Raw genomic sequence first — 12,176 nt, 5'->3', positions numbered from 1 at the left:
CTGCTTTCCATTTCTCCTTTAGTCTCTGCTGTGTAACCTCATCTGAAGCCCTTTCAATTACAGAGCTTGAGATGCTAGATAGCAATGTGGGCTCCTCACAAGCCAGGGAGGACACAGGCTCTGGCCTGACAGCTATAAGAGCTGCAGTCCTAGAATCAGAAGTTGTAAGAATTTGGTAATAAGGTTGCTCTGCTCTTATGACTACATAGTGCATTTGCTTATAAAATTAATTGGAACAAACTGGAAAAGCTGCATGTAATTAGGATTAGTTGGCATTTTGTGACAACTGGCACTTGGGGCCCGAATGTGGAACACCTGGTTGGGACAGCGGGGTGGGGATGTTGGTGACAAGCTCTGGATCTGTTTCAGCACAGACAGCAGGGAGCTTCAGGCGTGCTGGGAGCGCACGTGCTTTGCCTCAGAGGCCAAATTAACATTAATCAAAAGAGCGTGCTTCACAGATCTTAATACCTCCTGAGGGGGGTCCTCATTATGAATTCTCTACTTTTTATGGAAATTAATATTTTTAAAGCGTGGTATGACAGGGAGGCAGGGCCTGAATTCCTGCGAGGAATTTACACCAAAGCTGCTTCCCCCCACTGCCACCACTGCACCTGCCAGGCCTGATTCAGCAAGGTTGGGTCCCTCTCACCATGCTGGCAACAACTTGAGTTGGAACCTACTCCTACTTTTGTCACAAAGTGTCCCCACAGTGTCTGCTCCCAGATTAGCTTTATCCTCTCCAGCTGGAAAGCTTTTTTATTCCATACTTCCTCAGGAACAGAGGCAGGCCTTGGGGTGGGGTGCTGCAAGCAGAGAACCAGTGACAAGTGGTGTTCCTCAGGGGTCTGTCTTGGGACTGGCACTTTTCAATGTCTTCATCAATGACGTAGACGATGGGATTGAGTGCACCCTCAGCAAGTTTTCAGATGACACCAAGCTGAGTGGTGTGGTTGGTACCAAAGAAGGAAGAGAGGCCATCCAAAGGGACCTGGACAGGCTGGAGAAGTAGGTCCACGTGAACCTAATGAGGTTCAACAAGTCCAAGTGCAAGGTGCTGCACCTGGGCCAGGGCAATCCCAGACAGGAGCACAGACTGGGAGAAGAACTCATTGGGAGCAGCCCTGCAGAGAATAACCTGGGGGATCTGGTGGATGAACAGCTCAACAAAAGCCAGCAGTGCGTGCCTGCAGCCCAGAGGCCAACTGCGTCCTGGGCTGCACCAACAGAGGGGTGGGCAGCAGGTGGAGGGAGGGGATTGAGCCCCTCTGCTCTGCCCTGGTGAGGCCCCACCTGGAGTGCTGCGTCCAGGGCTGGGGCCCCCAGCACCAGAAGGGTGTGGGGCTGTTGGAGTGGCTCCAGAGGAGGGCTGCAAAGATGGTCAGGGGGCTGGAGCACCTCTCCTGTGAAGAAAGGGTGAGAGAGCTGGGAACGTTAAGTCTGGAAAAGAGAAGGCTTCTGGGAGACCTTGTTGTGGCCTTTCAATACTTAAAGGGGTCTTATAAAAACGTTGGAGAGAGACCCTTTACTTGAGTAGATAAAGAATAGGACAAAGGGGGATAGTCTTAAACTAAAAGAGGATATTTAGATTAGACATTAGGTAGAAATTCTTCACTGTGAGGTTAGTGAGACACTGGAACAGGTTGCCCAGAGAAGCTGTGGATGCCCCATCCCTGGAAGTATTGAAGGCCAGGCTGGATGGGGCCTTGGCCAACCTGATCTAGTGGGAAGTGTCCCTGCCTATGGCAGGGGGGGTTGAAGTTAGATGATCTTTAAGGTCCCTACCAACCCAAGCCATTCTATGATTCTGGGACACTCATAAAGTTACATTTTCCTCCTAGGTCAAGCCATTATGGTACAGCATAGCCACTCCATAGCATCATCTGTCATTAAAGAGCAGCTAACACCCAGGCAGTAGGAGTGCTCAATCTTGTCAAATGCTATATATAAATTGTTTGTTGTTTACAAAATGCTCCTTGGGATTTCTTATCAGATACTGTCTGTTATACCTTGAGTAGGAAAAAAAAATGCACAGCTTAGCCTGTCTGTACCAGACCTGGTGTTTCTCGAATCCTACCCAGTGAGAAAGTGCCTTGCAAAACATTCATAACTTTAATACGGATTTACATGGTTAAAGCTGATTCATTCTAAAATTACATGTTGTTCACTCTGGAGCCCTGGCTGGGCTGGCTGGGCTTTGCCAAAAAAACGGCTGCTTTTGGAGATCTGGATCTCCCAGTCTCACTAGCTTGCCTGTTTACAACTTTTCTGGCTGGCTGAACATGGTAGGATTAATCATAATGGATGCATCTTTAAAAACTACTTCCCACAACTGAGTTATAGTTCTTATAACTGTAGAGTTGCAGGATATATATCCCAACAGTTTGTAGACTCTCAGAATGACAAAAACCTTGATGGTCTTGAGTCATGTTTGAGGGGAAGCTGCCTAGAATGAAGACTAGATGACCTCCAGGGATAGAAGCCTGCCATGAAGAATTAACTGACCTGGCAGATGAAAAACAAGTAACATTTCAGAGAAATGCACTCTCAAAAAAAATTGCAAGGATTTAGTCTTAACCTCAGAAAGATCTGTGTCATCCCTAGCAGATAGAAATTAATGTATTGTTCTCCTTGACCCTACTTTCAGTACTACCTCCATTCTTCATACATCTACTCACCATCTATCCATCTATCTTAACCAAAAGAAAAAAAATAAAAACTATGTATTATTTTACATTTTCTATTAAAGCAATATATTGTAAAGAAAATGCCATCTCCCAGGAAGCAAGTAAAAGAACAAGGAACATATTATAGATTTTAATCATGATGAATACTTTCCAGTCATGCCTCAAGCAAATTCTGCGATGAAAGGTAGTGAGAATCCAAAGACAGTAAGTCTATTAACATTTCAGATGAGTTTTGAAAATCAGTTAGGTACATTATTATGAAAATCCTGTCTCACTATGTGATACATTTCTCAGTGGCACTTGTTGCTGCTTGCTGCAGTATCAGGTCCTAAATGTCAAAAGCTCAGTGGGGAGGTACAGGATTAGGTAGGTCTGTTCCCGTGACTCAGTGTTTGCAGCATCAGGTTTCTATGTTAACAGTCTATGTAACATTAAAAGGAAATATCTGATCATGTTGTCTGATTTCATTTAACAAGGAATAGTTGCATAATTCATCATTTAGTGGTACTTTTGTAATTTTAACACAAGGTGTTAAAATTACTCTAAGGACATAGGCTCATGTTTGTAATATGTACATGTGTGTTCATTAGAAAATAAAGACTTGAGTGGCACCAGAGCTTGGTCTTCAGGATTCTCTGTCTGAATCAGTGGACCCAGGAACATGTCTGAACTCCCCAGTTGAGACACGTCCCTGCCCCATTCCATGCTCGCATCAAGATGTGAGTCAGAACACCACCATCCCTTCTCCTCTCTGTGCCTCAGCTTTCTGTAAAGCACACAGCCCCAGAAGTTGCTGTAGTTCACCTTCTAAGGGCTGAAGCCACCAGACACAGCGGAATACAAACTTTCACTCAGTTTAGATAGTGGTTCTATGACCGAAAGCTACTGAAAGTCTGATCCTTTTTACAGCTGCAAGATTAGGTTATCATCTCATTCTGATTGCCAAGAGACATTCCAAATGTAAGTTGTTGTTCTACCTAAGCTCAGGAGGGTGAGGTGTTGGAAATATTAATAGAGCTCTCATTATCTTCTAACAAAGATTTGTCATGTTCATACTAATTTATAGATTTCAGTAGCAAAAGCTCCTAATGATTCTGTGGACAAAAAGGAATTATGTACTAACATGTACTTTAATTTAATAGCATTAACTCTAGTAAAAGCAATTTTTTGAAATTTTACCCTTAAGCTGTAGCCTCTCTGGTCTCGTATTGCATATTCTGTTTTAAAGAAATGTACTGGTTTCTGGTTTTAAAATACATTGAGCTCTCACTAACAGAGTGTTTGGACATCTGCCAATTCCACTTTGGAATTTAAACTGATAAAGAGGGTAGCCAACAAGTAGGTGCATATTTGTTATAAATCCAGGGATAGGCTTTGTCATCTTAGATAAGATGAGATAGCTATTGTTTGTATGTCTTCTTCTAGTTTGTATCTAGAAAGGCCAAATAGAAGAAAAATCTTTTTCTGTTCAAGTTTTACTTTTTAAAATGTTATTTTAAACATTGTTTTTCAGCTCATTTAAAACACAACACTGATTTTAATATGGAGTCATTAAATTGGAAGCATTAAATTATGTGATAGTTTAGTTTTTAAAATTACATCAGCAAATGTATTCCTTGCATTTTTCAAGTGTTCTTTGTACAAATAAGAAAAATGCACAAAAAGCAGATTAGAGTCTCCCTGCAGTGAGAAATACATTGATTCTTCTCTGATTCTTCTTAGAAAACTTTACATTGTCATTAATAGTTAGGGTTTGACATGCAAACAAGCATACACAAAAGGTTGACTTTTGACTTTCAAGAGAGCCTATGTGAACATTTATGCTTCAGTCTTCTGATCAGTAATCTGAAGTGATTAAAGTTTAGAAGGATGGACCTTATGGATACTGAAATATTCTTTGCCTGCAGTTAAATGATAAAGTTCAGTAAGTGCAGTTTGCATATGGCTTGAAAAGTTTTTTTTTCTGTGTTCCCTCACACTTAGTTTGTATCACTGACATTTAGTGAATTGTGGCTTGCAGTCGAAATGAGGAATGTTACCTCTTAACTATGAAATAACTGTGTCACATATGCAGTAAGCATGAAACACGCAGTGGGCTAATGGGACTTGTTATTGATGATGCTGAAAGCTAAATAACCATTAGTATTAAATCTTATGAATAGACTCTTGTCTTTCATCTTACCTCTTCAACCAGATAAAAGACACAGAGGCTATTTAGATGTCATAAGAATAGTTTGTTGAAATCCCTCTGGACTTAAAAAAAAAATCTCTCTTCATGTTGCTTAGTGTTTTGTTGCGTTCAAAGAAATGCCAGTATGCTAGTGCTGAAAGAAGAATAGAGCAGAAATCCAGCATTATGTGTGGTTTTAGGCTTGTTAAAGATGCTGTTGAGTTGAAAAAATGTGCATCCTTTTTCTGCAGAAATCTCTTCATCACGTTTAGAAAATGTAGAAAAAATGAAGAACACTGAAGATTGGCAAGAAGCCTTCTAAGACCATATAATAATAGAATACTGTGAAAGTTTGTATTTTTCTAGTTTTATTTATAGTTTTTAGATGACTGTAACAAATTAGAAATGCCTAAAAACTTTTTTTACAGAGATGTTAACTTTATTTAAAGCCCCTATTCACCTAAGCATAAGGCCTTTTAAAGATTTAACTAGCAACATTCTCAGTTCTAATAATAAAATACACCAAAGGTGGTTGTAAATTGTACTCAGCTTTCATACAGAATATTTAGAAGTAGTGCATCTACACAGTGTTACCAATTAATGTTAAAGAATTATTCAGCTTTGAGATTCTTGTGTGATAGCTTTGGGAACAGTAATTCAATTACAAGCATCTCTTGTGAAATTCTAGTTCAAATAAATATTTCCAGATTCATTGTGAATAGATAGCAATAATCATACTTTTTTTTTATTATTTTATAGGGAGCAGAACTGGAAAGCTGTGATGTTAATACCATCTTGTTGGTACGTTTCTTTGGAAAAGAAGGAAAGGAAAAACTTCGCTATTCTGAGTTTTTCAGGTATTTTTTCAACTAGGCCAACCTAACAGCAACCAGTCCTGTTCCTACCCCTTTACTTTGCACCAACACCGGCATTAATCTGACCCCACACTGAGCTGGATCAGAAAGTTAAGCGGGTAATCAATCAGGAGACTATTTGTGATTTTGCATGATTGAATTTCTGGTTTAGCTCCTTGAATCAACTCTCTGCAGGAGAAATTGAATACCATGATGTACTCAAAAGCAGCAGTGGGGCTGGAGGCCATTCGGGTTGAGACTACCATTCTAGGCAGCTCTGCAATGGCATAGTGTAAGACAGTATGATTCATCTGTATTTTACTTCTTTTTGATCACATCACCAAAAAAGTGTCTGCTAATCAATTACACTTTACCGAGTTGAGATGTTCCCCACCCCATTACAGCTGTCATGGAACGATACAGGCAATTTATCTGCTTGCTTCAAATTCCAACTTTTGTTGAAACTTTCGCTTTTTTTCTCATCCTTTGAACTACTTTTGCAAGGGGATAATGCAGATAGGTACTTTGTGACACATCAGAGCTCAGAATTAAGGCAGATGGTAAACAGAACATCAGATTGAAACTTCAGTGGCATATCAAGTGTCCATTAGTGCTGGAAGGAGCATTGTATGCAAGTCTATTTCACTGTAAGCTTTGCAGAGAAAGTTTTAAGACTGGAGTAGGAAATCATACAGTTCATGCACCATGCACATGTCAGAAAGACGCTGTAATACTTGTCTGCATCAGAGAACAAAGTTCTGCTGTAGTTGGTTCCAACTAGAAAATGCCTCTGGGTATCAGCTGTTAGCGTCATAATTGAAGGAGATCCTTCTTCCAGTGTTTATTTTGATCAGTAATGATGACCACCACTTACACAGCATCACAACTCAACTGGTGAAAACTCTTTGTTACTTGGGAGATCAATTGCTATTTTTAATATGAATTCAAGACACATCTTGCTATGTGAACTTGGGCCCAGAATCCAAATACACACTTTGAGATAAATACAAGTTAAATGACTAAATACCTCTGTGAATCTGGACACACATCTTGAACAAAACATCAAGCGAACATTATCTACATTAGTATTATCTTTTCTGCAAAAATAATTGGACATTTACAGACTGTGAACATAAACTGTGATAAATGTTGATTTGAATTTTTGTTCAAAATCAGGGGAATCCTTATCATCCCTCCTAAAAATGATATTCTTGCAATCAATAAATGTTTGGGGAAAACCGGAGCGAAAAAGGAAGAGTGACAATTTTCCTAACTCTAAAGAGTGTTCCACTCCACTGGCTCAGGCACATACCAGCCTTTAAATAAATAGCCTTTCTCTTTTGAAGGCCTCAACTCCATAGGAATCTTAGTAAAATAAGTTCAAGATGCCTACAGCTCCCTTCTCTATAAATACCATAGAGCCTCTCAATGAAACAAAAGGATGAGAGCACCAGTAAAAGGTTGTGTTTGCATATACAGTGTAAACTGAAATGCCTCAGGTTTTAGATAAAATCCTACACTGACCCACTGAGGCATTACATTGATAAAACTATGTACCTAGTACATTCAGAACGTGTAGGTTAAAGACCTTTGCCTACCACACAGATAGAGGCCTGTAATCAAAATCAAACTCCCACATCTTGCTCTTAAAATCTGTGGGATAAGTGTAAGGTTTAATGCAGGTAATTTTTCAACAGTGGCAGTTATTTTTTCATAGAGTTGGAATGTGCCTCTTTATCACTGCATAGACACTCCATCTCAGTTGCAACATGACAGTGAAGTTTGTTTAACACACAGAAAGGTGAATAAAAGGATCAGTGTCTTTTTAACCTGTGTGAAGATATCACTTTTCACATGATTTTATTTGCAAGTAAATCAAGCACATCTTTTCTAGGTTCCTATTGTTCAGAGAAAAAGTGATTTCTATCTGATGGCCTCTCATAACATTTTACCTTACGCGGGAAGCTATTGTTGGCTGTTTGATCAAAGTGCCACACTGTTTTTACAAGAGATGACTGATGAGCTGTACAGACATAGATCATTGTCAAAAGCAGAAAATAACGATGGTAAATGCTTTTATCATTTTCCAAGTTCTTGCCTAGAAAGCTTTTCCATTGATCAGTGCAGTACCTAGTAGAAAGTAGGGGTGATTAGATTTGATTAGGACACACTAAAACTTGTCACATTAGTTAAATACACAGACATTGCAGAGCTGTAGAGTCACACAGGTTTGAAATTTGGGTGGAAATAAAAAGCAAAAAAAAAAAAGCAGGAATGCTCTCTTTGTAAAATTTCACTGTACTTACACAGTAATTCAGAAAGCTGAGAGTAGTGTTCTCACCTCATTACTTACGTGTATATTCCTCACGCTCTCTATTCAGTTTGGCTGACTTAAAAAATAAATCCTTTTGTAAGTGTGCAACCATCTGTATCTACACTTTCACCAAGATGTCCAACCCTTTCAGCCCACAGTTCAAACATTTAAAAAATGTTGGACAGCGACAGCCAATATATCAGTGTAGTTAATTTGCCTTGTTCTTCTTTCTTTGTACTCAAATGGCACAAAGAAAATGGAAACTGTCTGCATCTTCAGGCAGTGAAGCAAGCCAGCTCTTGTGCCTTCCATGTCAAAGCCCCAAATACAGGAGGCACATTGATTATAGAGGGAGAAAATGGTTAACAATGCCTTCTACATCTCATCTACAATGCCTTCTACATCCAGCTGGTACATGATTCTTTGGAAATCATAGTTAGGGGATACACCCAAGGACAGTCCTCAAACTCCTTTTATACTGGACATAATGAGACCATGAAATAATATCAGATCATTTTTCAACTTTTCTTGGGCTGCTATGAGCGCGGAAGTAAAAAAGTAATCTTTGCTTACATACTTTGTGATACCAGTCAAGCTCTTTTCTCGCTATTGTACAGAGCACAGTCATAGTGGGGTTTTGAGACAGAAATAATTTTCAATCTTTTCCTTTCAAAAATGTTTCACTTGTCCTTTAAATTCCAGCTATATTGTATGTATTGTTTTTTATTTTGAGAAGAAAATTATTTACTTTTTCTAGGTCTAGCAAGTATTTCTTCTTGACAGCCACTGTGTTTTGTTTTTGTTCTTTTTTTTTCTGAAAAAGTCCCCTACTCATCTTATTTAAGTATGTCTAATCCCAAATAAAAGAGGAGACAGTAATTCACTCCCTAAATAGTTTATGACTGCTATGATTTTTTCCTGTAATCTGTCCCCAAGCAAGCTTAAATCTCTCACAATCTCCTTTAAGGAAGAAAAGAAAAAGAGGAGAGAGTATGGAAAGATTATTCAAAATTGTTCTAATCAGGGCTTGGGGGTGGGGTAGGTTTTTTGATTTTTGGTTCTTTTTTTGGAGAGGATTTTGAAAAACTGCTTTTCAGTACAGTTAAATAATTATCAAAGTCATATAAGGAAAATTAATGTTTTAAATCCACCTCATGTCATTTTCTTACCTGATTTGTTGCTCATCAAATAACAGAATTTTGCACTAGAAATGTTCTTTAATCATTGTTTCTTCTTTACTTTGTTCTGTAGCCCAAAAGTCACTGTTTGTACAACCATGCAGAGAACATGCCTTTCCCTCACCTGTCCTGTTTCTCTTTCTTTCAGTGCTTTGAAATTCCTTTGTACATTTCATTTGAAACCCTTCATTTAAAAAAACAGAATGATCTAGACTGAACCACACTGCTAGGGCTGGAATTTGTTTGTGCCAATGCATAGAGACAGAATCTTGCAAGTAGCATCATCAACCAGTGGAGCTTTTGCTGTGGTGATAGTGTGCACATTCCAATGATTTTCATCTATGGATTTGGAAGTGCTTTAACAAAAAATACAATTATCATTGTCTCTTTATTTGTCTCGGTACCTGTGCTTGTATCTATGTGTATATGTATAGCTATAGGCCCCTAATCCACGTAGAGATTACATGTCATACAACTAGAATCAGACGGTGAGAAAGGGGAAGAGATTAGAACAAAATCTGGCTTTCTGGTTGTATATTCCTATCACAGCTGAATCTGAACATTTCCAAAATATTTAGTAATAAAGCTGAGAAGAATCTGTTTCTTCCATTCCTACATACTTATCAAACAAATTGCTTGATTAGCTTCTACAGAGTGCTTCTAAATGAAAGTGAGTAGTTTTGTTATGTTTGATTTGGAAACACCGAGAACACTAAATCAAAGGGTGTCTTGCCTGTAACTCTGAAAATGGTGAGATTGATTAACTGTCTTACCTCTTGCAAAGCTGAATTTACAAGTGTGTATTTAAATATTCTGTGAAGGTTAATGGTCAAGCCCTTATTAGATTTCCCATATTCTGTTCTGGAAAATGTGTATTTGCAAAAAAGGCAACCTTGCAGCTGCTTGTAGCAGTCCTTTATTGCAGAGAGGGTTATCAAGTCTCCAACAGGACTCCAGTGTCTGAAGAGGAGCCAAAGCAGAGTATAGATGCTGGGGTGGCGTACTCACCTCTATCTTTGTTGTCAAGTTTCAATCCTACAAAGCAGTGCCACAAGCACTGGTCGGTTCTGTGTTAGAGAACTGAAGCTCTGTACAGACTTTCAACTCAGATTCAGAGGTATAGGAAGGAAAACTTTCCCTAACCTTTCCTTACGCTTTTCATTCCACTACTTTGTGTGCCATAAGGAAGCCAGTACTTCATTGTAACATCTCAGGTTGGAGGGAGAATAGCTGCATTCTTGAGGTCTCCCCACTTTTATTACATTTTCACTTCTGTTAAGGCTGAGTTGCCAAAGTCTTGAGAGACTCCCTCTTTCTATAGATCCACGTTACAGAATGTGGGCTAAATGCTGATAAGGTTTCTGGATGCTGTTGCAACACGATAACAAATTTGGCCATTGGCCTTCAATGTGGGTGTTTCAGAGAGTGTGGATAAAACAGCCTGTCATAAAGAAAGTACTGTCTGTTCCCAGCCTTTTCCTCATCTTAAAAATTTATGATTTACCTTTTCATTATTTAGAAACAGGACTTGCTCTTATTTTCAAGCTACTGCAGTGTAAGAGTATTTCCAGTGTAGTTATTCTTGAGTTGAAGAGCACATCTAAGATCAGCATCCTTTTCTGTCTTTCTTCAAAGTACACAGCTATTGACTTTAGGAAAGCAAGAATTTCATCAATATGCTTGTTCTTCCCAATATCTGAAGAAATTTTGAAGGAATTTCTAGCTGAAACTCACCACACCATGATTCAGAAGATAAAAAAGCAAGTATCCCTAGTGGTGTCTTGGCATATAAGTATCAGGTTTTACTTCCTAACCAGAAAGTTATTTTTAATAAATTTTAATAACTTTCTCTTTAAAAAACTCATTAGGATTTTTAACTCTCACATCTGGGAATAAGAGTGACCTAGAATACTGATGTGATGATTCACGGTATTTTAATTTTTGTAATATGGGAGGCGATCACGTTTAAATTTTAAATTACACATTTCAGCTGCTGCTCCGAGTAGCATTTGGTACAGCAGGAAATCTTCCCACTCCAGCTTGCCAGGAGCAAGCCTACAAGTTGAAATGAAATACCCATTAATTTTTTTCATACCTAAAGAAGTAATTCCTGCTCCCCTCTGAGTGGTGCAGGAAGGTGCACGGCTGTTGTGCAACAGTTGGTGTGCAATAACATTGCTTGGAAGCAACCGGAGAGAGCAAGGACCCAGGCCTGAGAAAAGGCAATGGAAAACCCACAGTGAGACAGGAAGATACAGTACCTCACTCTCTGTCAGACTAGAAGAGGGTTCAGAAGCAAGCTTGCCAGTGTGTGTGGCTATGTGGGCCACCAGCTCCCTCCTCGATGTGTAGGAACACTTGGTCTTTCAGCTGTCCTACCTTGACAGGGAATGGCCAGAGGGTGGGTCACTGAGAGCTTTGTCTTTAAGTAGAACCTGCAAATACAATATTCAGGAAAGATGGAAGAATGTATAGTTGGTCATCACTTGCAGCAACTGACCAGAACAGCTAGTGACCAAGAGTTAGCTCCCCAAGGTAAATACCTTATACTTTTAAGAATAGACCTTATGCCTGTCACAAGTTTTGTCGACGTTTCACAGAGTAAAAGACAAGAAAATAAAACACTAAAATGAACATTATCTTGTTTCCCTATATCCATATCTTCACCATATTTCTGAAAGTGACCTCAATTTCAGCCGCTTCTCCTCCCTGAGACTGGATGTTACATGGTATGGAGGCAACAGTCAGAGATGCAGGTATTGTTCTGCATGGCCTCTGCAGTGGCTTCCAGCCAAGCAGAAGCCACACGTCCCAGATACTATCCACTCTCACTTCTGGTGGACACTCCCAGGAGGCAGCAAAGTCAGTCTCTGTTGGAGCGACTCCATGGCTTCTCTACAGCAGGCCCTGCCTGCACATCAGGGAGGCCCCTGTCCCGCTTACCTGGTCAGCACGAGCAGGTACAGGGGGTTA

General features: G+C 39.5%; 1 protein-coding gene across 3 annotated transcripts in view; it reads left to right on the top strand.

Annotated features, from left to right (window-relative positions):
* MICU2 (mitochondrial calcium uptake 2) overlaps window positions 1–12,176 on the top strand; it is a 151,186-nt gene that overhangs the window by 129,999 nt on the left and 9,011 nt on the right. For all 3 annotated transcript variants that reach the window (XM_084503706.1, XM_084503708.1, XM_084503707.1), the window contains one exon: window positions 5,617–5,714. In XM_084503706.1, coding sequence (XP_084359832.1) covers window positions 5,617–5,714 — 98 coding nt within the window. The remainder of the gene's footprint in view (window positions 1–5,616; window positions 5,715–12,176) is intronic.

The sequence above is a fragment of the Aythya ferina genome (assembly GCF_964211825.1).
Source record: "Aythya ferina genome assembly, chromosome: 1".
NCBI lineage: Eukaryota > Metazoa > Chordata > Aves > Anseriformes > Anatidae > Aythya > Aythya ferina.
The sequence above is the reverse complement of the archived record's forward strand: the minus strand, read 5'-3'. Positions and strand labels throughout refer to the sequence as shown.